The sequence below is a fragment of the Primulina tabacum genome, chromosome 8 (genome assembly GCF_025594145.1).
Source record: "Primulina tabacum isolate GXHZ01 chromosome 8, ASM2559414v2, whole genome shotgun sequence".
In the NCBI taxonomy this organism is placed as follows: Eukaryota; Viridiplantae; Streptophyta; class Magnoliopsida; order Lamiales; family Gesneriaceae; genus Primulina; species Primulina tabacum.
In genome coordinates, this window is record NC_134557.1 from 2,188,340 (window position 1) to 2,214,156 (window position 25,817).

A 25,817-nucleotide genomic window follows, 5' to 3' on the forward strand; every position below is an offset into this window, starting at 1 on the left:
TAAAATACCAAATTGAAATGACCTGGACCAACTGTTATTTATTTCCACGGATTGTAGTGGTCTAGGTTTTACTTTTCGCCGGTACGGCGGCTTCTATTTCGTTGCGGCCGACTGGTGTGTGTGAATGTAATAATAATAATTGCAGCCTGCCGATGCGGTATTGTCGTGGAATCTTCTGAGGCGAAACTACATACGTCTCCATCCAGCGGCGGGATTTCGTTCTTGTCAGGTATGTTTTCTCTCCTATAAATGTTTTTCTCAGGTTTGCACGTAATCAGAGACGCTAAAATTTGGATTTCGATGCTTTTAAGGAAATGCTTGTCCATGTCGCTTTGTTTTACTCTGAATTTATTTTCTGAACGTTATTATATCAGATAGTGGGATCATGAAGCATCATTTATTTAATCTGCATTTGGTTGTATTCATGAAGGAAAGTTGCTGCTAATGATTTGGCTTCTAGGCTTGCTCGCAAACTTCCAATTTATAATGAAAAAGTCGTGGAGTAAATATTAACTGTTTTACTTATAATTTGCCAAAAGTTAGATTCACGTCAAGTACTCTTGCTCAAGAGAGGTGATTTCTCGCAAGAGGCAACTATTCATTTAGGGGTGTCATTTGGTGACAAGTCTTTGTTCTTGTGAGACAATTTGTCATTTAGACGTATCTTTTGAACAGAACTTCTGCTACATGATTCAATTTTACAATGCATACGATCTACGATCTCCCACTAGCTTATATGGTCAATTCTATGAGGTATGCGTGGCGCCTGCATTAAGGTATCTCTCGCTTTGAAACTTAATTAGCTTATTATTATTGTCAATTATAAGAAATCGATGATGTTTGAGATGAGTTTGCCTTTTGTTTCTGTGGCATCTAATCTACGGGATTGTTTGAGACTATGATTTACTCATTCCTCTTGGTGATTTTCTTTGTTTTTTTCTATTTATTTATTATCACATTTGAAACTGCGTATGTTTTTATAAGCTTGTCGTGGTACTTACTGCTATTTTAAGTATTTCTGTAGGATTTGTTGATGCACCATATCGTAAATACTTTGTTTAGTCACTTAAGCGGTTTGACTTACATTTACAATCCCTTTTGGATCACATTTGTTTATTGAATTGGTGGCTGTTGTTATCTTAGGCTTGGATGCAATATCGTTTTAGAGTCTGGTAAAGCCTGCCACTGCCTCTGCTTCTACCTCTCTTTCGAGGAAGGAGCATCATTCTTTCCCTTTCAAAATTCAAAAGCTTTGTTTTCAGGTACTTCCATTTGAAACTCTTCAGTCTTGTTTTTCCTTATTTCATGCTTTCTGTCCCAATTTCATACTTTTTCTTCTTCGCTGTTGAAAAATATTGTTGATAATTATCCCATGAAGATGTGAAAATGAAGTGATTGAACAAGTTGCACGGCCTTCTGTGGATTATATTAGACATTTACCAAATACTAATGTCTTGTGTTGCTACGGAATTTGCAGGTTGCGTGCTTGCTCTCTGATTGTACCTTTACAGGACTTGGAGAAGTGTTCTCCACAAATCAGCTCTCTTATTTTTTGTTTTTCCATTAATTTTCTTTCAGACTCGCACTGCTTTCTTTATCGAATCATTAAGCATGGCAACAGTATTGCATTTATGCGGAGTCAAAACTCCATGTCTGACTTTCTCAAAGAGAGAGTCATTCTTTCAGCACAGCCAGCTTCCTCTTCATTTTGGTGTATCCGGCATCTCTTGTGTTCTTGGTCAATGTGTATTGCTGAAAGGGTCTCGCGGAACTGTTTCTCTGCAATTCACTCGGGAGGCTGGGAATGTTGATTTGATCGATAGGAATGATACTGAAAACCAAGATTCTGAAGAAATTAAGAAGGAGTTGACATGTGTAATGAAGTTTGGTGGTTCATCTGTTGCCTCTCCAGATAGAATGCGAGAAGTAGCTGACCTTATACTCAGTTTTCCAGAAGAGAGGCCTGTTATTGTTCTTTCCGCTATGGGAAAAACAACCAACAATCTTTTACTGGTAGGTACATATTTCCGCTGTCTACAGACATGTTTTAATCTTTGCGTATCTCTATGCTATGAAAAGTCTTATGAGAAGATTTTAGATCGGATTTTAGTCCATGCTTTGGATATCAGGCCGGAGAAAAAGCTGTCAAATGCGGTGTTACAAAAATATCTAATCTTCAAGAATTGACCTTCATAAAGGATTTGCATTTACGGTATCTATTCATAATATTTCTATGTTTTGTTCTGATTTTTTTCTTGAGATGATTTTTTTCTTGAGTAATTTACCTCAATGGCAATCTTGCTATACTCAGGACTGCAGATGATCTTGGAGTTGAAAGATCTATAATTGCAAGTGAGTTATCCTTCTGTTACTAATGGAATTCATGAGAACTAACTTTACCCCACCATTGTATGTAGTTATCGTTTTAGGATGCTTTTGAATAATATGGGCCGTGGAAGGACTGTGTTTCGAACAATTGGTCTTTACTAAGCCTATTTGATTGCATAAGAATTCATTTCTACTGCATGTGCATTTACAATTTTGCTTATATACCATCTACATTAGTTTCAGCACAATTATTCTTTTGTGTATAATGTTTAGTTTGTATTTTTGCTTTTTGGTGAAATCTCGGAACATAGCATCCTAGGTTGAGTTTTGATCGGCTTTAGCAGTTTTCTTATTTTTGTCTATAAGTTGTGGTCATCATCTATTCAATTTTTGGTTTATGATTCTTCTCCCTTATGGATAACATTCTGCAGAGCATCTTTTTGAGTTGGAACAACTTCTGAATGGAATTGCTATGATTAAAGAGATGACTCCAAGAACAAAGGACTATTTAGTATCTTTTGGGGAGTGCATGTGCACTAGGATTTTTGCAGCATATTTGAACAGAATCGGTGTCAAAGCGCGGCAAGTATGTGTTTCTTTCTTACAAAGAATTAAGTTTTTGCCAATGGTTTAGAATAATTTCATAATGATTTTCTTTCAATTTTTTTTTTCTTTAGCCAACAATTTGTGATTAAAAGTTATCCCCTATAGTGTCAAAGAGTTTATTGGCCTCTTTGGTGCTTTTCTTGATTCATCTAATGTAAGGTATATTGTTCAACATTTGTCAAAGCCCACCCACCTCTTCATTGTAAAGCTTGGTGAATTCAGTTTGGTAGATAATATACTTTTTTCAGATGCTGGCATAAGTCAGCAGCTAGAATGAACTATTATTTTTGGAGTAAAGGGTATGCTACAATGTATAGTTCATTTTCCTTTATCTTGGACATCTTTCAGTCACCATATCACAAGATAATACAACATACTCTGTTGGAAAAATCATTTTTATTCTTCTCTTTTTTCCTGTCCTTCCAATGATTATCAATGGAAACCATCAGCATCACATATTACTGAATATCCAAACATTTTGATTGCTTTGCAGTATGATGCCTTCGAGATAGGTTTTATAACTACTGATGATTTCACAAATGCGGATATTTTAGAAGCAACGTATCCAGCTGTAGCAAAGAGATTGCATGAAGATTGGATTAGTGATCCTGCAATTCCTATTGTGACCGGCTTCCTTGGGAAGGTTGCCCCGTCATTGCAGATATTCTTTATTATGTGACTGCATTTTTTGCATAATTATATTTGAGTTTGAAGATATTGTGGCCTTCTCTGGTTGTAGGGTTGGAGAAGCTGCGCAGTGACCACATTGGGGAGGGGCGGTAGTGATTTGACTGCCACAAGTATTGGTAAAGCACTGGGGTTGAGAGAAATTCAGGTTGGTCATCATCCACTCGTTCTACACTTGTTCTGCAACTCTATGACCGATTGACCGTTAAATTCAGGTCCCTGGAACCATGAAAAATTACATTAATTTCGATTAAAAAGAAAATTATAGTAAAGGTTGATTTTGTAAATTGAATTTCTTCGCATGTTGGTCATTGTAAATACCCATCAACATTAAAAAAAATCAGTTTCTCCAAAATGATAGGTTCTACCAAAAAGAAGAGTTGAAGCTACTTAATGACTAAAGATGCAAACAAATCTAAACAATAAATTCTTGTATCATATTTAACATATTGTGTAACATGATTAGTTACGTACATGCAACATATGTACTCTGGTAGCTGTATTTACTTAATGGATAGATGAAATGAGATTGTTCCACATAAACACTTATCCTCCTAAACAACAAATTTGCTTTCAATTTTGCCTATTCATCCAAGGAGCATCTACGGTCAATTGGGCAGATGCTAAAACCACTAGAAACAATTTGTATTTTTATCCTAATGCCTTAAAAAACACTGCTGTCTGATTGAACCCGTTTTGTAGTTTTAATGTGATACTGGAACAGCTCTTAAACATGCTGAAATACACCTCCAATTATGCTTTTCTAGTGCTCAAAAAGTCTGATTTAAAAAACTTGGATTTCCAATATAAGCATGCCAATTACGCGAATTACGTTACATTCTATCCAAAGATTGATTACATTGAAGCCATGCACGACAAATATGTGTTATTAGACATTTCAGTTTTGTTAAATTCATTCAGATATATGCTTTTTTGAGGCTTCAAGGTTTAAAATAATCTAGCTGTTCTATCATTAATAGGTATGGAAAGATGTGGATGCTGTTTTGACCTGTGATCCCAACATATACCCCCATGCAGAGCCAATGTCATATCTAACTTTTAAAATAATCTAGCTGCTCTATCATTAATAGGTATGGAAAGATGTGGATGGTGTTTTGACCTGTGATCCCAACATATACCCCCATGCAGAGCCAGTGTCATATCTAACTTTTGATGAGGCAGCTGAACTTGCTTATTTTGGAGCTCAGGTATCATACAATTTTATTTTAATAGCTAAAAGTTTCAATAACTTCCAAAATTTAAAGTAAATGAATTTGGATATTCTTTGGCCTCTTCTAGCTTTAGCTAGATCCTTTTGACAATTTACATGGGAAAATTAGTGGTTTTAAATTTTTTCAGTAATTCCAGTGGAAAACTTTGATTTACTTTGTCTGGAAAATTTCATATATTCTGTCTCATCCTGCCTGTAGCTTCAGTATTTTGTGTAGCAGTGTTGATATTTCCCTACTATTTGGCTGATTCACTTAGTTATTGATGGCGACTCGTTCGCCAACTAGGGAATTCTTCCTTTTTTCGAACTTGTATCCACAGCTCACAAAATCCATGTGTTAATATTTTTTTTATCGAAAGGTCCTTCATCCACAATCCATGAGACCTGCTAGGGAGGGTGACATTCCTGTGCGTGTGAAGAACTCTTACAATCCAAAAGCTCCGGGAACACTGATTACTCGAACAAGAGACATGAGTGAGGTAGGCGCATTAGTGCGATTAGAAAAACCAAATAGAACTTATGGATACTTATACTCGGTCATTTGCATTTCCAGGCAGTACTAACTAGCATTGTCTTGAAAAGGAATGTCACAATGTTGGATATAGTGAGCACTCGAATGCTTGGTCAAGTTGGATTTCTTGCTAAGGTCAAGCCATGCAGATTATCCAACAATTGTGATAACTGTTGCCACTTGACAGATGTCTTATTTCTAATGCAATTCTTTTTGCAATGCCTTTATTCAGGTTTTCTCAATCTTTGAGGATTTAGGCATATCAGTGGATGTTGTTGCCACTAGTGAGGTCAGTATTTCCCTGACGTTGGACCCATCCAAGCTTTGGAGCAGAGAACTTATCCAGCAGGCAAGCGTATGATACTCGGCCTCATTTTATTGTTTCCATTTATAAAATTAAAACTGTATCAGAGAATTCACAATCAGCAAATGTGTGCTGTTTTGAGCCGTCTATTTCTTTGCAGATTTGCATGAATTTTTGCCTCTGACTATGTGCTTTTGTTTTGATATGCTTTAGACATGCCTTCTATTCTTTATTCTATGTTGTTCACCTCACTTCTCCCTTCATGAGTAGGAACTAGATCGTGTTGTGGAAGAACTAGAAAATATTGCAGTTGTGAATCTTCTTCAGCACAGATCCATCATCTCTCTCATTGGAAATGTTCAGAGATCCTCGTTGATTTTGGAAAAGGTTCTGCCTATTTGCAATTTACTTCTCCAGTTTTTAGTATCATGTTATACTCGATGTAGACTTGGGCAGCAATGTGCCTGACATGAGCTTTCTTTTTGGTAAATGTTATAGTAATACTGGTAGAAAGATTATGTCTTAAATTATTGTAGGTTCAGAAGAAATTGGTGTGAAATGAAATGAAATGGAAAAGTAAAGATATTGCCATATTAAATAAAAAACAAGTTCGAAAAAACAATATGTTAAGGTACAACATTTTTTTATCACAAAAATAATTAATTTTTCGCTGTTAAATAAGCGTCCGTCACTTGTTAAGTATATTTTGAAATAGGTAGAATTTGAAAATTATTGCTAGTTCCTTTCATGTCATGAGTTGGCATGGCTATCTCCAAGTTATTGCTGTACATTTCTTGAGAAAGACACTGGTATTGCTTGGTAATTTTTCGTGGCTCTAAGAATGCATTGTAAATGGTTCTTTTGGGAGTGAGGAATTTAAGGAAATTGGATTGGACGAGGGACATTGGCAATGATCCCCAGTCCCTGTTCAATGAAGGTAATGTCATGTCTTTCCCGTGATCATCTCAGTTTGTATGGTTGAGCTGATTCTTGGAATGATCCGTGAGTCATTACTGAACCAGGAACCAGGTCCAGAACATCGAATAACCTGGGATTCAACTCCTTTGCATCCGTTTTCATCATAACTTAGTTCTTAAATCCTTTGGTAACTATAACTTCAGTCCCTCATTGTTGTTTGTACATCATGTTGTGGCAGGCTTTCCATGTCCTTCGAACTAATGGAGTTAATGTTCAAATGATCTCTCAAGGTGCTTCAAAAGTCAATATATCGTTGATAGTAAACGATAGCGAATCAGAACAATGCGTCCGTGCCCTTCACTCTGCATTCTTTGGGGCCGATCTCTCAGACTTGGTATCAACAAACGGAAAAAGTTCACCATGAAAAGAATCCCTTGATTAGAATACGGTGTTGGGTGGTCCTTGATCTTTCCAATGGCATGGATCATTCGTGGAAATCCAAACCCAAATTGTTGAGTTTCTGTATCTTGTTTATTTGAATTTTGATTTTTATTCGCAGTCATTGTCATATCATAATTTTGTGGTCAGAAAATGATCCTAGGTCGTATAGCTGTCCGCAGAGACTGTTAGAATTGGCGAGATGCATTTATCAGTGATGACGTTGTTGAACACGAAATTCAACCTTTCGTCGTCTGTTTCGTTATGCTACTGTACGGTTATGTAGTATTTGTCACCAAGTATTTTATATTATAATGATAGAACACTTTTTTCCCTCCAAGAAGGAATTTTATGGCGTCTAGCACTTTATATATATAATTAATTATATAACAACTCTCTCCTTTAATTTTTTAATCGATTCTAAAGGAGAGCGTAAAATTTTAAATTTATTTTAATTAATGCATGAGTTTCTTTTCGTTTTCAATTTAAAATATTCTTTTCCTAGCTTTTGTATCCACCACTGAACATGTTCTGCTATTTTTTAAAAACTTGTACACACTTTTAAAAGCTTAAAAAAAAAAAAAGCTCTAAAATTTATCAGTTATTTTAAGAAATGTAGCTTGTGTCCAAATCGAGCTTCGATAAAATTCCTCCCTCATTATTTAATCCTACGAGCAACAATGTTCTGAAATATTAAATTTATTAGTTACTTCTTGATCGTATCCATTTACATGAAATAAATTTCAAGCTACTAATTTTATAATAGCAAATTAAACTCTTTATTCACAATATCTACACACACACACGCAACTAGTATATATTAACGAAAATAGAAGTAGTTGAAAATCGGTCGGCGTAATTTAACTTGAAGAATGCCCTACTCTATATTCCTCCACCATGAGATTTATTACTTGTACGTATAACAAAAGGTATAGGATATATCAAACGCGATATCATACAAAAATACGTGAAATCCATACTTTTACGATTTATGCTACATTAGTAGATACAATGGTGGGTTAATTTTTTCAAGAGGAAAATCAAATTAACTTCAATATAACAAACAGTAAGCCCATTAATTCCATTTTTTTTTTTTAATTTCAATCGAGTTGATAAGAGAATAATGTACAAATAATTTTTTCTGGCACATATATGTGATCGGGATCAATAAAACAAATAATTATTTAATATTAAGATCAAGAATCCTCCTACCAGGGCCGTACCTCCTGTGAGTCGAGAGAGGCCACCGCCTCAGGGCCCAGCCCTCACAGGGGCCCAAAAAAAAAAATTGGTCTAATGTTGTTGAGGCATGCACCTAAATAATATGTACATGGACATTTAAAAAAAAATAGACATTGACGACCTATTGAAAACATGATTAAATATGATGATTGTGTTCATTGGGATTTAATCAAATTATGTAGTACCCAAACAATAAAGCTACATGGCTCATTAATTAATTTTTTAAAAATTTTGTATGCATAAATGTTTGTCCAATATATTTATTATTTTATCTTGTGTCAATTCATGTGTTAAACTTTTATACTTTACATGTCGATTATTTGGCTTCTTTTCTTGAATTTATGTAGTTGAACTCATTTCAAAAAATAAAACACAAAAAATTGTGATACTTACTTATTTTACATATATTTATTTTATATTTTCTTGAATAAAATATTATATTTATTATTTAAAACAAATCATATATTTTTACAATATTGATTCATTATATTTATCATTTTGTTATTTTGACAGATTATATTAATAAATTTCAATTTTATCAACATATCTTACAATTTTTGGCAATTTCAATCTTTTTTCCAATATAATTGTTCATATGACACTGTATTACGTTAGAGCCATGTTGATGTAGTAGCGCACGAAGAAAAAAATCGCAAAAATATAAATATATAACTCGTAAATTATATTTTTATTATATCTATTGTTTGGTTATTTTTAATTTACAAACTAAGCTTTACGGTTATCTATCACAACAAGATTTTTTTTAAATATATCGACTCAGGCCATGTGAATCACAGGTACGGCTCTGCCTCCTACCCACTACTGATGCGGCTACTATGTTCACGGGTATCTGTTGGGTGCATATACTTGCAATTTGGACATGAAGGTGAAGATTTGCACATCATCACCAACATGTAACACTTGCTGCACACTGCAGTTACCATTTCTTGGTCATCGACTTCGAAACTCAACCAGGATGGCAAACGGTTAAGACGCCGATTGTTCGGGTGATTTCTTGTGCTGGAAATCATCACCGGATTGTTTGAATGGCTTGATTTGGTCCGGCAAATATCGTGCTTATCTGAGTTGTTTTCGAATTGATTTTTTCGTAATTGTTGGCTCGGTAGATTAAGCTCAAGATCTAAACTCATCGGAGTAGGTTTATAGGATGGCTCCGCACTTAATCTTGGATCGGTTAAGGCCCTCAGTTTAGTCCTTGTGTTGAGGAAGTATACTTGTCCCGACTGCATTAAAGAGGGCATGCAAGGCACTTGTTAGCCTATAAGATTAGGGTATGTAAATCGGTTTAATTTTAATAACGAGTCATTTACATTTATTTCCCTTGTATTTTATGTATTTGAGTCATTCATGAAAAAACATTACTTTTCATGTCAAGAATATTACTTTTTATTGTGGATAATAGTTGGATTATTTGATTCGTGAGATCGTCCCGAGATATATATACATATACAAACACAATTCATATTGGCATAAGTTATTTAAAAAAATGTCGAAATCAAAATATTTTTTAGAGAAAAAGTATTTCAAATACTTACTTATTATAAGCATTTACATAACCATTCAATCTAACAGTTGAAATAAATTTTTAAAACGCTTAAAAAACAATTGGACCATTTGCAAACTTCACTTTTTTTCTACAGCATATTATCAAATTCCTGAATTTAATTTCGCACGAAACCAACATATTTTATCAATAAAAAAATGAAATCAGAAACGGGAACTGAATCAAACCTTAACATCGAGACAGCGTTGCCACTCCAAAGGCAAAGGAGTACTGTGGCTTTCTAGGTCGGCTTCAAGAAAAGATTTCATGGTTCTGGTTTTGTCTAGCTTCTCTTCATCCCTCTTTCTCTTCTTCGATAATGCTTCCTCCTCAGACAAAATTCGTTCCGATGTATTAAAAGAGAGCATTTTCTTTTTATAAATTTTATTTATTATAAGAATGGTGAAAATATTTAATTCGGCTCGATGATATATATGGTGTGAGGAAGAGGCGGAATAGAAAGCAGTTGAAAGCTATAAAAATTGCAAGGACAATAACTTTTGATGAGAGTGAGTTAAATTTGAGAGGACAACATTTTTAATGTGAAAGTGAAAAGGGGTCATCTATATATGTTTGATGTAGTTTCTAGTGATAAAATAATAATTAGAAAAGAAATCGAGTTTATAAAATCAATATTAATGAAGAAACGAAAAATTATTTTCATTAACAAGTCAATAAAGTAAATTACATCCTAAAATAACAATAATAAAACAAGAATACAAATCTATGTGGTCGAAATTCGGAGCAACAAAAAAATTCTTCAATCAACACTTTGTACGGGTGTTGTCTTCGAATATCTTCAACACGTCACGCAACACAATGAAACAGCATTGCTTCGTCTTTGTGAGTTTTTCAAAAAAAAAAAAATCTCTTCTTTTTTTCATTTCTCGCTCGTCTCGTTTCTCTTTGTTCTTCAATATATATTGACTTGTCTTGATCTTGATAAGACTCTTTGAAAATATTCCTTCTCAAATAAAAGAAAGCACTCTTTGATTAGGAAACAAAATTTTTTAGATCTTAAAGATCAAATCTTGATTTCAAGAAACTCAATATTTGCAAAACTCTTATTCAATTTGGCACCATTATAATAATTGATTAACTCTTCTTGGGTGGTTGGGGTTTAGGCTTCATAAATAAGCTTTCTTGGGGTGGATTCAATATACACCGATCGATCAGGTTTTTTTTTTATTATACTTATATTAATTAAATTTGGAATTTAAAGTTTCCAATTTTATCTAAACAAAATTAAGCCTCATCTCAATTCTCGATCCAAGGAAGCAACAATATTTGGCCTAGTAGATATTTCATTTCATCCATAATTAACGTACGTGATAATGATATATGGTGTAGAAGTAATATGTTTCATAAAAATATAATGAGATATCTATTCATTAAAACTATAAATTAAATAAAAGTCGAGGTGGTTGAATTTTTGGAGTAGCGCGAGGAATTATGGGTGAGAGAGACACAAGGCGCCATCATTAATATATCATTAAATGGGAGTGCTTGTAAACAGTTGAAGAGGGTCTTCAATTTAATGCCTGATGGACTGTGTTTATAGTTCCAACTTTTATTAATATTATAAATGACAATATCGTTCTTATTTTAATTTATATAATTATATATATAATTATAGATAAATGATTAATTGCAAAATTAAAGTAAAAGTGAAACGACACAAAGCGTCAATCTTGAAATCGAAAAATGCCAAATGAGAAAATATATATATATTTTTTTATAGTGTCTGATTTTGTAATTTTAATTAACAGGAAACGATATTCTTACTATTCAAATTGGTATTTTAAAATCTCTTTCGGAAAACAATTTAAATAAATCATTATAATAAATCGATAAACTTTTATTAGTGAGATGACATGAGATGATTAATTATGTATAATACAAAGATGATAAATCAATATATATATATATATATATAAATGAATTATACCTCTAATCATTTATAAAAATGTCATCACACGAAATATATAATCAGTTAATTCTTGTTATTCACACCAAATGGTTCTTAATATTAGAAAACTGTTAGAACTGCGTCGAATCAATACAATAGTGTGTAGTTTAGGGGCCGGGACAACAATCGATCGATATCCGATCTATAATGATTGGCGACAAATTTGAAGCATTTATGTTTTCGATATAAATAATTAGAAGCATATGTTTTTTTAAAGAAAAACCAAATCATGCATTAGATAAGTCAGAAATAGCTATATCTATCGATCATCATCGATGATAAAAGTGATCACCCCATAACACATGTAAGGGGTGGGCATAACAAATTGCGCAAAGCCATGTGCCACCTTGTTTGCGTATCTACTCGCATGACAAATTTTAACATCTCCCCTAAATTTCAGAAATTCTAATACATCAAAAATAATATAACCTACAGAATACAAAACCCTAGGATAAAGAGTTAATCCATTCAACGGCATTGACTGATTCCGAGAACACCCACCCACACATTGTTAGAAGCATATGTTATTTGGCAATGGGCACCGTAGACGGGTGGGCTTAGCAGAGACAAGCAGACAGCTAGCACCATCTATTGCACAAGCGGCCGGTATACACGCACTAGCTAGTCTATGCGTGCGTGCGGCCATTCAATACAAAATATATATATGAAAAAACACTTTATATGGAAGAATTTATTTAGTTAGCTAGTTAAAGTACAAAAAATAAAAAAATCAAGAGGATTTTGCAGTATTAATACATACCTCTCTTGTCCCCCTTAACCCCTTGATTATACTTTTTTATTGTATTACTTTATCTTTTCAATTGTATTCTTAGGCTCGTTTGATTTAAGTGATTAAGTGAGTTTATTTTTTTTTAACCCACCTAATCACATGTTTGGTACGTTTTTTATTTAATCAAGTCAATCTCTCTTATGAATGATTAAGTTATATTAGGATCTTAATTATTTAACCAAGTGAATGCCCGTAAAGAAGACTTAGCCACTTTTTATTTTTGGAGAGGAGAATTATAACTTAGGACTTTTAGATCTATGTACTTTATATTTTATCATATGCACTGCGATTTTTGGAGGGAAAATTCAAATTTTTATATTTATATAAATTCAACATTTGAGGAGGTCATGTGGTTGCAGAATTTGCGGAAAGGTGTAGAGGAGTTTCAATGAAGAACACGGGAGACGCCAAGGAAGATCAGAAACGCAAATCTCACATCGCAATTCAGTGTGCTAAAGCTGCGATTCTCCTTTCTTCCCTGAAAAGCGGTCTCGACTATTCATCCACAAATCCATCCCCATTCCAGGTTCAACCTCCTGTCTCTCTCTCCCCCTCGCAGTTAAACGTGAGGAGTTTGATTCACAATGAATTGGGTTGTAAATCGTTTATTAACGGGGAAATTGATGGGATTGCATTGATTTAGTGTTTCTCTGTCGTGGATTTTCAGAATGAAGAGACAGTTGAGAAGCTGAAGATAGAGTTGATAATTGAGAGATCAAAGAACAATAAATTGAAGCTTTGCATTGAAATAGAGTTGCTGTTTATCTTTCTGTGGACTCTCCTTTTGCTGATGGCCTTCAATTTTCTCTGACTGTATGTATGCTCGATTTGGTTAATCATTTACTAGTAATACGGTTAGCTTCTGAATGTTGCTGCACTAAACTATCTTAAAACCAGTTCCTCTTTCTCTACGATATTGAACTGTGCAGTTTTTTCCCCTTCATAATCGGAGAGATAACTTGTTAATCTAATGATGATTCATTTTAGATCTGTTGATTTTATTGATTACATCTTGAGTTGAATCGATGAGTTCTACATGATTCCGTACTCTCATTTTTAGTTTTTGAGTCACGTAGATGATAATATCGATATGGTAATTACTGCTCTTCAACATGTTCTTCCCGCTTGAGAAAGCCCAATGACAAAACAGCGCTTTAAATTAAGTTTAATCAATAGGATTTATGAAGTGGCGATTAAGGTTCTTAGATCATTTTATGAGAGCGTTGGGTGGTCCTTAATGGCTGTGCTTGATTTAGCCACTGTGATATGTTTCTCTGAAGAACTCTGTAAATTTGCTGATGTGGAATGTCATATAATATAGAAAAGCATGGAAGAACACTATGAGCACAATTTGGCGAAGACCACTGGAAACAAACACAGTTCATTATCAAAATCCCTAACAAAGGCATAATCGAACTGATGGCACCATGAAATGAACTTACGGTGGTTTGACTCGAACGATAAATTCGATTGACCTAATGGCTAGCCCGATCATTATGTTAAAGATTGGCATTTGGATCTAAGTCAACCCCAAAAGCTAGCTCAAGGGGAAAGATTGTCCAAGCCCATATATACAATTCCCAGGTTATTTATCCAACTGATGTGGGACAATCAACATACCTCTCTCACGCTCAGGAATGAACATCTGGAGCGTGGAGTTTACAAATGACCCAATTATGGGCAGAACGGGTGGCCTAATTATAGGCAGTCCAACACATAACGGTGGAACCCGAGCTCTGATACCATGTTAAGATTGGCATTTGGACCTAACTCAACCCCAAAAGCTAGCTCAAGGGGGAGGATTGTCCAAGCCCATATATACAACTCCCAGGTTATTTATCCAACCGACGTGGGACAATCAATACATCAGTCAATTCTTAGAGTTGTCAGCTTCCTAAGAAGGCATATGATCGTTTGATGAGAGGAAGATGAGTTTGTCAGAGACACAACATAAGTTACGAAGGAGAAAAGGAAATACAGAAAATTGGAGGAAAAAGTCTCCTTTTATATGATGGTGTACCTTTTCTAAAGGCTATACTTCCCTACAAATCAACTGGGCTGTGAATTGGACAAGTCAACTATAGCATCACACATGGTGAGTGGAATGCCATGTAGCATTGATTTTACCATGCTACTTTTTGTAGTCTAGAATTATGTCAATCGATAAATTAAAGTTAGTGCCAGAGCGAGACACAGTCAACGGGAAGCTCTCTCCACTCACAGCAGAAAGTCTGGAAGTCCCTCATAAGATCTCAGGTTCATAACCATTGCCAAAGCTAATTAAGACATGGTGTTAATAGCAATTTTCGTTAAATTATTAGTTATTGGTGCTATGTTTTGTATATGATGATCAGCAATAAGTACACTGAGGGGGATTGAATTTGATAAAAGAGAGAAGTCGTAACGAAACAGATTAGCCATTGACATGAAATTTGTTTTGTTTTCCACAACTGGATTGAAATGTATCATCACACACAACTTCATGCAGAAGTACAATTGCTATCAAATATAGAGCCAAGTTCCCTAGCTAGTTATGAAACTCCACCACTTATAAAACGCAAAACTATACACTGCACTTTGGTACAACTTAAATCTGGCGTGTTCTCCTGAATTCACATGCATTTGCGTGTGTCAACATGTTAGTTAAGAATTATTGCTCAACAATCTACCATATAATATATTTTTTTGGGAATTCACGGTGCAAAGCATATACAATTTGTTCGTGGTTTATTTTTACAGATAAGAAGGTCAATGTTATAAAGAAAGATGGTCATGAAATAATATAGCGTTTCATATACCTGTAAAGATGAGATTTATTCTTGAGATAATGTTAAGAGTTGATCGCTCTTTCTTTTAAAAATTTCAGACATTTATTTTATTTTAGTGTAACAAATATTTATTAATTTTTTATTTCTGGGTGATAATTGAAGCTAAATGTGTTCACGTGCGGAGGTCCCAACCCAATTTACACATGCATGGAAATCAATGCTATTGTCATCTACAAATCTATCCATGCTCCAACACGGGAAAGTGAGGTCATTGGTGAGCGAGTATTAAATGTTTAGTCCAACTACTTGTATTACAATAATGATACCCAACTCGATCCAAATTTAATGACATTTTGATAGAATTTGGATGATAACTTATATTTCTATTGCAGCTGTGCAAAAATAATGACAGAATTGATATCTCGACATTTGTGCGACGTGTAAGTGCACAATGTATTAATTAATATCTAACTTTATTAAACGAAAAGATGGAGTGTACTTTATTGAGTCATTTCAAATTTATGTATTTAAAATTTATTTTTATTGATTACATAACAAATGAATTCAAATCCGCTTTTCTATTATTTACGCTATAATTATACTAATTACGATGAATTTCAAAATTTTAAAATATTGGAGACATTTAAAATTCATAGAGATTAGTTTAATTGCAATGTAAATAAGTTGAAAATGAATCTAGAGTTTTCTTTTTATACGTTATTTAAAAATGAAAATAAATTTGAAATTATGGATTTCAAATTACACATTCAAATGCAAGCCAAGTTATTCGAATTCTCGATTTGATATCAGAGCTGTGAAACGCTAGCTAAATAACACGAGAAAAAACGAGCACTTACACTGAAGCAGAGACATGAAATTCTTGAGAATGATGATGATGCTATATATTTATAACGAATCGAGTCATGTTTGGTGAGTCCAAATTCTTCATTTTGATGTAAAACTGATGCTATATGTCACGTGATTTATGCGACGATAACTTGTCAATATTAGCTCTCACGAACTCTTGTATATTCTGTAACGCCATCTCCGACTCATATCCTCTATTTTTCATCTTCTATCCTCTAAAATAGAGATTCATGATCTATATTTTCAAAAACCTTCTCCAACTCATATCCTCTAAATATTACCAAATATTCTATTTCTTTAATTTATTTATTTTCAACACATATCTTTTAAATATTACCAAATATTTCATTTCTCTAATTTATTTCATTTTCACACACATTAATTCATGCAAAAAGATATGGACATTAATTTATTTCATTTTCACACGCATTAATTCATTTTAAATACACACACATTAATTCATGCAAAAAAATAATACAATTAAAATAAATTTTTCAGAATTATATAATTCAAAATATAAAATATAAAATGGACAAAAAAATTATTTAAAATTAAAAACATTTAAAAATTCGAAATTAAAAAAGTGGCCAAAAAATTATTTAACATTAAAAATAATTTGAAATTATTAAAAAATTGGCCAAAAAATTTTATACAACTACAAGAGTTATATTGTAATTTTCATAATGGCAATTATGAAATTATTTGTATCTTTCACCCCATCTTCCATTTGAATAGTTGTCCTCTATTTCTAGAGGATTACTATTACTTAGACAAATAAAGATGAGTCGGAGAAGAATCTATTTTCTATAATGAAAAAAGTACTCTATTTTGTAGTTAAGTCGGAGATGTTCTAATGAGAAAGTAAAAAACCTAAGTTGTCAGAACACAAATCTACATGTGAATCTTTCTACTCCTCCAAGGCTTCATACATCGTAACTTGACATGCAAATACGCCATCAATTATTTTTCGTCTTTTTCTTTATTTTTTAATTCTGAAAACCATGCATGATGGTGAATGATCTTTTATCCAAGTGGCAAAGATGAGGTAAATTCTCTATATATAAAAAACTTAACCCATGTTTTTAATTGGTTAACCTATATCAATCCCAATAAAAAAGAATCGTGGCATGCATATCCTTTTAAGTTTATCTTTGATCTAAAGACAAGATGTCGAAAAGGACATTATGGTTTTATTTCATTTTTAAGACGTCCCATGACTTGAAAAGATCCCATCTCAGATCACTCTCACCTACCAATTTTATTAATGGGCAATAATGAAACTAAAAGATTGTTTCCTGCAACCGGGAGTTTCAAGAGATGAACCGAAATTGAAAATCCATGACTATGGAAACCCAATAAATTTCTGAGCAGAATTGGAGATATTTTTTGATGTTAAGGTTTTGAAATTTTGGTGTATAGATTATGTCGAACTAATTAAGCATTGTATGTGTCTCTTGGGTAAAACTATACCGGAAATCAAACTCAATTGAAACCGTCTCATTCATATATCATAAATCTGAATAAATTTATTGAAGTTGTATTTGGATGAAAGTATTTGATTCGGATTATTTACGACATAATAAACTATTTTAAAATAATAAACTATTTACAAATAGTAGTCAGTTTGTAAAGGTGTTTGAGTGTCTTACTCGGGAATTTGGTATTCTTTGTTGATGTTTTGATGTCAGATTATTTTCAAGTCATCGAACAGTTGGTGAAAGTTATGTAAAAATTATTCACGTATATTTTATTTTTGTGTGAATCGGGATCCTGATTTAGGTGGTGTGCTAATAAAACAAATAGAAAACATTCAAATCATTTTTTTAGGTGGCATAAGTGAATTCTTATGTTTCCATCCTACGAAAGAAGTCGACGCGATAACTGATGTGACTTGATAAAAATGGGTATGATATGTGTGAGCAAATTCACCGGATCGTATTATGAAAATGATGAGAGATGAGAGCACAGCGAGATGCGTCCAAACCGAAGGTTTTTCTCTCGAGAAGAGCTGGTGCTGATCTGTAAACACGAAGGTAACCACGTGAATGGGCGCCGGAGAGATGTTCGGCGTGGCCACTCCAATGCTAAAGTCAGCAGATGAATGAGGAAAACCAATGTAGCAAAGAGAAATGTTGTGCCAATGGTGTATCAAAATCTAGAGAGTAAATGATAAGGACATCATATATGTGAATCAATGAATAACGCTTTAATGTTTAAACAAACCTGATATTTATAGAAAGAAATTCAATGATGATCTTGTTTTCAGTTCTCGTTTACTAATTATGACAAGATGATTGTTAATACATTTCTTTCTGACACCAACTTCTCTGACACACTAAACTGTCTCTTTCGCCTTATCAAAATCATGTGATTCTGACACTAATAATTACCAAGGTAAGATATCTCATACTTATACACTCCAGTGAGATTGCTACTATCGAGGTAACCCGGGTAGAGAACCATCACCTGAGGACTCGTTTGGAAGCCCGGGGAGATAAAGTCTTGGACAGTCATTTCTCCGGCTATTATCGAACCGACCCAAAGTTTACCAGGACCTAACTCATGACCCGGGATCATCCAGTACCCAAGACCCGGGCCTTCTCTGGAGGTATCACCAATAATCTTTTATCATCTGGTTTGAACAAGATTCAAATAAATTCAACAACTCATCGAAACGGTAGAATAATCCCCCAGCTTCAAAAGTTGTCTGAAATGATTCATAAAATTTGTTATAAAAAATCTTATAATAATTATTAACAAACTTCATAGATTTTATAAGATCAAAAAATAGTTTAGATGATGCCAATTTATTTTATGTTTTAAATATTTTCAAATCCATTTTGCCTAGCAATTTTATAAGTTAACAGATTATTTGATATGTTTTTTTCCCTTCAATTTTTCTTCATGTTACCATTGGTTATTTTATTCTAATATTTAAGAGTTAAACTTGTTCCTTTTCCTTCTTGATCTTTTTCAATTAAGACCTTGATTTTTAGATAAAATGGAAGAAATTATGAGTTGTTAAAATATTTGGAAATGCATAAAATATTTGGAAATAAATGTGATGGCATTGAAAGAGCAATATAAATGCTGAAATTGAATGCGTAGAAAATGATCCCAAGTGCTGCAGTGAAGCGAGCTTGACGCAAGCTAAAACCTTTACCAAAATTTCCAGCACGTCATCTTGGAACGATTGGCGAACGCGCTAGATGGGCTTGGTGGTATTTTTATTTTTTGCATCGGATAAGAAACCAAGATCCCACAAAAACAATAAAAATCTCCAAAAACTTAAAAGTTGTGGCTGCAATTTGGCCGGCAGTTATCCTGCAACCCCACAACCTTAACCAATCACCATCACACTCAGTTTCTCTCTCAAAGGTTTCTTTTTGCCATCGCTGAGTGCCCATTTTTTCATACTATTCACTTTTGGCCGTCAAGATTCACAGAGAATTAAATTCTTCCACGCACTCATATGTAATTTATGTGACAAAGAAAGTTAAAGATCACTTCTTTTGGTTCATGGTCTGTTCTCTTGAGTCTCGATTGGCGAAAAGAACAGGAAAATTAACAAGTGCCAAGACTGATTAGTATCCCACCGAAAGAAGAAGAGAAGAATTATAGTGTATACAGAAGAAAATTAATCTGGCTCTGTGTGTGTGTTTGTTTCTGTTTTCTTGAAATTTATTAGGCATGTCAGGAGGTGGCTGCAGTATAGTATGGTTCAGGAGGGACCTACGAGTGGAAGATAATCCAGCATTAGCTGCTGGAGTGAGGGCTGGAGCAGTGATTGCAGTATTTATATGGGCACCTGAAGAAGAAGGGCCTTATTTTCCAGGAAGGGTTTCAAGATGGTGGCTGAAGCAGAGTTTAGCACATCTCGATATTTCTTTGAAACGTCTAGGCACTAGTCTTCTCACTAAGAGATCTACAGATAGTGTTTCTTCTCTCCTTGAAATTGTTAAATCCACTGGAGCTTCTCAGATCCTTTTCAACCATTTATATGGTCAGTTTTCACTTCTCCTTGTGTAGAGCGTTATATTAATTTTCTGTTAGTTTTCATAACTTTTAGCATATTTTATTGATGTTTATCTTACCGTTTCGTAATTAAATACTGGTAAAGAGTTTTATAATGGCTTTTAGCCTTTGTTTTCTATTTTTTGCACATATCACGCTGCAATATGCGAATAAATGCCATGATTTCTTTAGACTCTGCAGTAATACTTAACATACTCAATTTTATTTAAAAATACCCTCTTCTTTTTGCCAAGAAGCGAACTTTTGTACTGGTGCCTATACTCGAGTTAGCGTAAGCAGTTTAATATGAATTTCTCTCTCTTTTTTGGAGAGAGAAGTGGGATAGTATATCTGTGTGTTGTTTTCTTTCTTTCCATATGTAGAAATGGACTATCTTGTTGTCCTAAAGCTACAGTGTTTATCTTTTAAAGGCGATAACTGGTTAGAAAGAAGACATTTTACACAAGGCCATGTTTCCCCCTCAAACTTTTATATTTTAATTTTGTCCCCTTCAATAAGATTTTTATCTCTGTTACTTCTGGAGTTAACACATTTTTGTTATTATTTTAGATCCTATATCGTTGGTTCGGGATCACCGAGCGAAGGAAGTTTTGACGGCCCAAGGAGTGGCTGTCCGCTCCTTTAACGCGGACTTGCTGTACGAACCTTGGGAGGTACATGATCAGGAAGGCCTACCATTCACAACTTTTGCAGGATTTTGGGAAAGATGCCTTAGCATGCCATATGATCCCGAGGCTCCACTTCTCCCACCCAAAAGAATCATTTCTGGTAATAGGGGCTTCTCACATTATCGACTCTACTAATTGATAGTCCTTAAGTTCTCGTCATCAAAATTTTGCGTGATATTTGCATATTGGCATTCTGTTTGGTACTCAATAATTATGAATAGTGTTGAAAAGGATATCATATACTTTTAAGTCCTAAATTATAATTGAATACAGTTAACTTCCAACCTCTTTCACCTAATAATGTTGGTTTTTGATAATGCTTTCTGAATAATTCACTTTTAGATTGCAGATAGAAAATTCATGTTCATTCTTATTTTTATATTTTTAATTTAGGTGTTTCATTAATCTTTAACACTTTTTTTGAACTTCCTTTATATCAAGTTAACTAGGAGGGGATGCAATGTTATCTGTGACTTCCTCCTTGTGCTATCTAGTTCTCGCTGATTCAGATCCCTTTCAACTGATTCTCTTATCATCTTTTTACTGATTCGAACACACATCCCATCCAATCAGTTTTCCTGTTACATTTATGCAAACAGATATTCTACGGAAGGCTAAAACAGGGAGAGGCTAGTCTTTGTCTAAAAAAACTTACTTGATTTTCAGCATAAACTATTTCAATTTTTCAGTGAGGCAATAATGTAGGATGCTAATTCTCATCAATGCCAAGTTACTGTTAGTAATCTGAATCTACTGTATATATTAGAATATTATCACCCATGCTAATCAATCGTGCAACTTTGTACATAGTATCCAGCTGGTGCATTTAAATTTTAACAATTTCTAAAGAAGCATTTTTTTTTTGCCGTGAATCTCAGGCAATTTCAATAAATCGTAGTTGATCTCTATGTTCTGATATAAGGAAATTAGACAGAGGATTCACTGATTCTTGTCCAATAAACGTGTTTTGGAAGAGGAAGCAACTAGACAAATGTGGGCTGGTACAGCAATGTCTTAGTACTTGTGTCATAATGGTAGCTCTATCAGCTTGTTCGTTCATAAAGGAGATATATTCAAGCAGCTATTTGAATGATCTGTCTTTAATTTTGATTGTACATCAGTGTTCCCTTCATCGGGGAAGAAAATATTAAGGTTCCCGGTTGAATTTGCATTTCATGCTGTAGCAATGTTAAAAATCTTCTATTCATTTAGTGTCTGGCTGATTCTAACCCAATTTATTCATAAAATTCTATTGCAACGATGAATCATCATGTGAGTAATTGTTTACTTGCATGGGCATCTTTAGACCATGACGTTCTTCTGCTCTATCTTCTCGTACAACTTAATTTATACGGACAAGAACAGTTGAATAGGAAAACATTGACCATGGGTGGATTAGGTTTCTTGCTAAAAACTTGCTTTGGTGAGAGAATGTTTGGCGAACTGCATCCTGGCATTCAATTTTGATATGGTTCTGCTGTTTTCCTTTTATGTTTTTATTTTTGGTTGTAAGAAATCACGATCATGTGTCCCTCAGTTTCTAGTTAAATATTCTTTCTTCGGACTTGCATTGAAATTTATGCTTGCTCTTTTCTAGTTGACGTGCCAAAAGGTGATTCGGACCCTTTGGTATTTGAAGATGACTCCGAGAAAGGAAGTAACGCACTTCTTGCTCGAGCTTGGTCTCCTGGCTGGAGTAACGCTGATAAGGCTCTCACCTCATTCTTTAACGGACCACTCATAGAGTACTCAAAGAACCGAAGAAAAGCAGATAGTGCAACCACCTCGTTCCTCTCTCCCCATTTACATTTCGGTGAAGTCAGTGTACGGAAGATTTTCCATTTAGTTCGCAGCAAGCAAATTTTATGGGCCAATGATGGGAACAAGGCAGGTGAAGATAGTGTCAACTTATTCCTTAAGAGTATTGGCCTCAGAGAATATTCGAGATATATGAGTTTCAACCATCCTTACAGCCATGAAAGGCCGTTACTTGGGCACCTTAAGTTTTTCCCCTGGGTAGTGGATGAGGGTTACTTTAAGGCATGGAGACAAGGCCGAACCGGTTATCCTTTGGTAGATGCTGGCATGAGGGAGCTGTGGGCTAGTGGCTGGCTGCATGATCGGATACGAGTGGTGGTCTCCAGTTTCTTTGTAAAAGTCCTGCAGCTGCCATGGAGATGGGGAATGAAGTACTTCTGGGACACCCTTTTGGATGCAGATCTTGAAAGTGATGCACTTGGTTGGCAGTATATATCGGGGACTCTTCCAGATGGTCGTCAGCTTGATCGAATTGATAACCCACAGGTGTTGATTGATTTACTGTGTATTACCTTTGATTTTTCCCATTTTATGTTCCCGTTTTCTCCAAATTGTCAACAACGGTGTTTATAATTTTATGTATATTATCGTTTCACAGTTTGAGGGTTACAAGTTTGACCCAAATGGTGAGTATGTTCGACGATGGCTTCCTGAACTTGCTAGATTGCCGACCGAATGGATACACCATCCTTGGAATGCACCAGAATCTGTTCTTCAAGCCGCTGGGATCGAGCTTGGTTCCAATTATCCTTTACCAATTGTCGAAATCGATGATGCGAAAGCCAGGTTACAGGAAGCACTGTCACAGATGTGGCGAAATGAAGCAGCTTCAAGAGCCGGGAATGGAATGGAAGAGGGACTGGGAGACTCGTCTGAATCAATCCCTATTGCGTTTCCTCAAGAAACGGAAGTAGAAATGGAAATGGACAACGAACCAATTCGAAATGACCATATAAATGCAAACGTTCGACAATACGAGGACCAAATGGTCCCGAGCATCACTTCTTCTTTTGTCAGGGTAGAAGACGAAGAGACATATGCTCGAAGTTTGGCAGATGAGAGTAGAGCCGAGGTGCCATTCAATGTAGATATGGCAGAGGAACCAAGAAGAGGTGCATTTGGACTTGTTACTACAGAACCAGTTAGACGCAACACTGGTTTTCTACAATTTAACACAGCAGGTCGGAGAAATTCCCTAGATTCTACTGCAGAATCATCCAGTGTTAGTAGAAGAGAGAGAGATGGAGGTCTAGTACCGGTTTGGTCACCCTCAAGTTCAACTTACTCCGACCCATTTGCTGCTGAGGACAGTGGTATTGGAAATGGTTCCTCCTACTCGCAAAGGCACCCACAATCTCACCAGCTAATAAACCGGAGGCGGCTTTACCAAACTGGGTAAGTAGACCATTTGTGATTTTAAGTGTCGTTACTGTAACTTCAGTTTCGAAGCAGAATGTTATCGTGCGTATTATAACTACCTCCTCAGGTTGCAGGCCCACGCAAATATGACTGTGTTTGAGTTCCAATAGAAATTATCGTGTCTATATACTCACTTTATGAAAAGGGTTTATCAGAGTTGCTAGATGAGTCATGTGAATTCTTAAATACTCCGCCATGAAATCGACGTGGGGAAAGGTTATTACACTAACGATCAAAATCCCATTTTGTTTCTTGCTTGCATTGAGCTCCATTTTCAAATAATGATTGGGATTTTTTTGTTTTCTGGAAAATTCTGCAAACACCAAGAAGTATTTTATCATAAAACTAGTAGCTATATTTTGATATAATGACTTCTTTATGTTTGTATTTGTCACAGGAAAAAAAGAACGTCCTAACATAATTGATAATAACCATTTTTTCTTGAGCAAAGATGAAATACACTTTTTATCATCAAAGGCAATTGCCTCTACAGCATTTCTTGATTTTCATTGTTTCCCTTGCTACCAGATAATTTGAAGTCGGTATATTAGTGAACCGGACATGGAGTAGAAACTGCAAGATGAAACCAGCATCTGTATGGCAACGTCTGTTTCGATCAACCATCCATTGGCATCCACAATTTTTTTTTATTCAAATGGGGTGGTTCGTCTGTATCCTTTGCTTGCTGTCGTGTTGTACAACTATATAAATATATTTGAAAGTTGTGGATTCGAAGTTTATGGTCTAATTTTTTTAAAACTACAAAAATATATGTTAAATCCATCGATCTAAACCCAACTTTATTTTATTCAAAATTATATGCCTCAAGACTTGCAAGGTTGGCTTGCTAACGGCGTTTAAGTAACACGAACGGAATTCGAAAGTGAGCGACCTTCGTGTTTCTACTATGATACTGCCAATATGGTGGCGTTCAAAATTCCTCCATTCGTTCTAATTAATTTTACTTGGACCTTCAGTTGGGACTGTATTGTGTTTTCCTGAAATATTTCTTCACGTTGCTTCATTTTTTGGCAATATTTTTTTTTCCATTAATCCGCAAATATTTTTAACTCGAATCAAAAATTTAAATCCCAGGAAACCAATTTTGAATCCTTTGTTGAGCGACAAGCTAATCATATAACATAAAAGATGTTATTTATCAAACTTATCCGATCAAATACTTATATTTTCCCAAGAATCTATTGCACAACTGATTCGTGTGACTTGCATGGAAGATAGCTAATATATTAGGAAAAATATTTGACCTAAAAGAGGTAAGAATTTGTATTAAATCACTCCCATAAATTTGAAATCCACTGCTTCATGTCTGGTCCGAGAAATACAGTGCATTGGGCCACACCTATTATTTCGTACCCAAAATAAGATATTCTACGCAAACAGCGGAAAATAACTGTGACCACCTCAACTGAGGTTGCTTTCGCCCAACTAACTTATTCATCCATTAAATTTATTGCCTCACATTCCCGAGATATATAATGGGATGTGACAGTTGTCTCACATAAATCCTTTTATCAATCTATCTAAAATTAGCTAAATATGAAATCCTAGATTTCTTGATGCAAATCAGGGTTGCAACTTGTAAGTCTTGTTGAGTTGGTTGACTCCAACTTCATCGAGCTCGAGCTCGAGCTCG

The 25,817-nt window shown here is 34.6% G+C and overlaps 2 protein-coding genes and 1 long non-coding RNA gene across 8 annotated transcripts; all 3 read left to right on the top strand.

Moving 5' to 3' along the window:
• Window positions 1-25: 25 nt before the first annotated feature.
• On the top strand, window positions 26-7,288 carry LOC142552840 (aspartokinase 2, chloroplastic-like). Of its 6 annotated transcripts, none has more exons than XM_075662701.1 (15): window positions 26-229; window positions 676-776; window positions 1,144-1,262; window positions 1,478-2,013; window positions 2,130-2,212; window positions 2,312-2,352; window positions 2,760-2,914; window positions 3,428-3,577; window positions 3,674-3,769; window positions 4,713-4,829; window positions 5,212-5,331; window positions 5,406-5,498; window positions 5,596-5,718; window positions 5,938-6,054; window positions 6,824-7,288. In XM_075662701.1, exons 4-15 carry the CDS (start codon window positions 1,612-1,614, stop codon window positions 7,007-7,009), a joined length of 1,683 nt encoding a protein of 560 aa, XP_075518816.1. In that variant the 5' UTR covers window positions 26-229; window positions 676-776; window positions 1,144-1,262; window positions 1,478-1,611; the 3' UTR covers window positions 7,010-7,288. The 6 variants fall into 6 exon arrangements, with proteins under 6 accessions (XP_075518816.1, XP_075518822.1, XP_075518818.1 ...); XM_075662707.1 differs by having other exon boundaries at window positions 5,596-5,712; XM_075662703.1 differs by having other exon boundaries at window positions 1,579-2,013.
• Window positions 7,289-12,945: 5,657 nt separating this feature from the next.
• LOC142554393 (uncharacterized) lies at window positions 12,946-14,907 on the top strand. The gene is made up of 3 exons (XR_012822184.1): window positions 12,946-13,114; window positions 13,256-14,086; window positions 14,459-14,907. It is a non-coding gene; the product is annotated as an uncharacterized LOC142554393 (long non-coding RNA).
• Window positions 14,908-19,545: 4,638 nt separating this feature from the next.
• LOC142552841 (cryptochrome-1-like) lies at window positions 19,546-24,903 on the top strand. Its single transcript, XM_075662708.1, has 5 exons — window positions 19,546-20,226; window positions 20,808-21,026; window positions 22,524-23,230; window positions 23,343-24,139; window positions 24,692-24,903. The coding sequence occupies exons 1-5, from the start codon at window positions 19,914-19,916 to the stop codon at window positions 24,693-24,695; spliced, it is 2,040 nt and encodes a 679-aa protein (XP_075518823.1). The 5' UTR covers window positions 19,546-19,913; the 3' UTR covers window positions 24,696-24,903.
• Window positions 24,904-25,817: the final 914 nt, after the last annotated feature.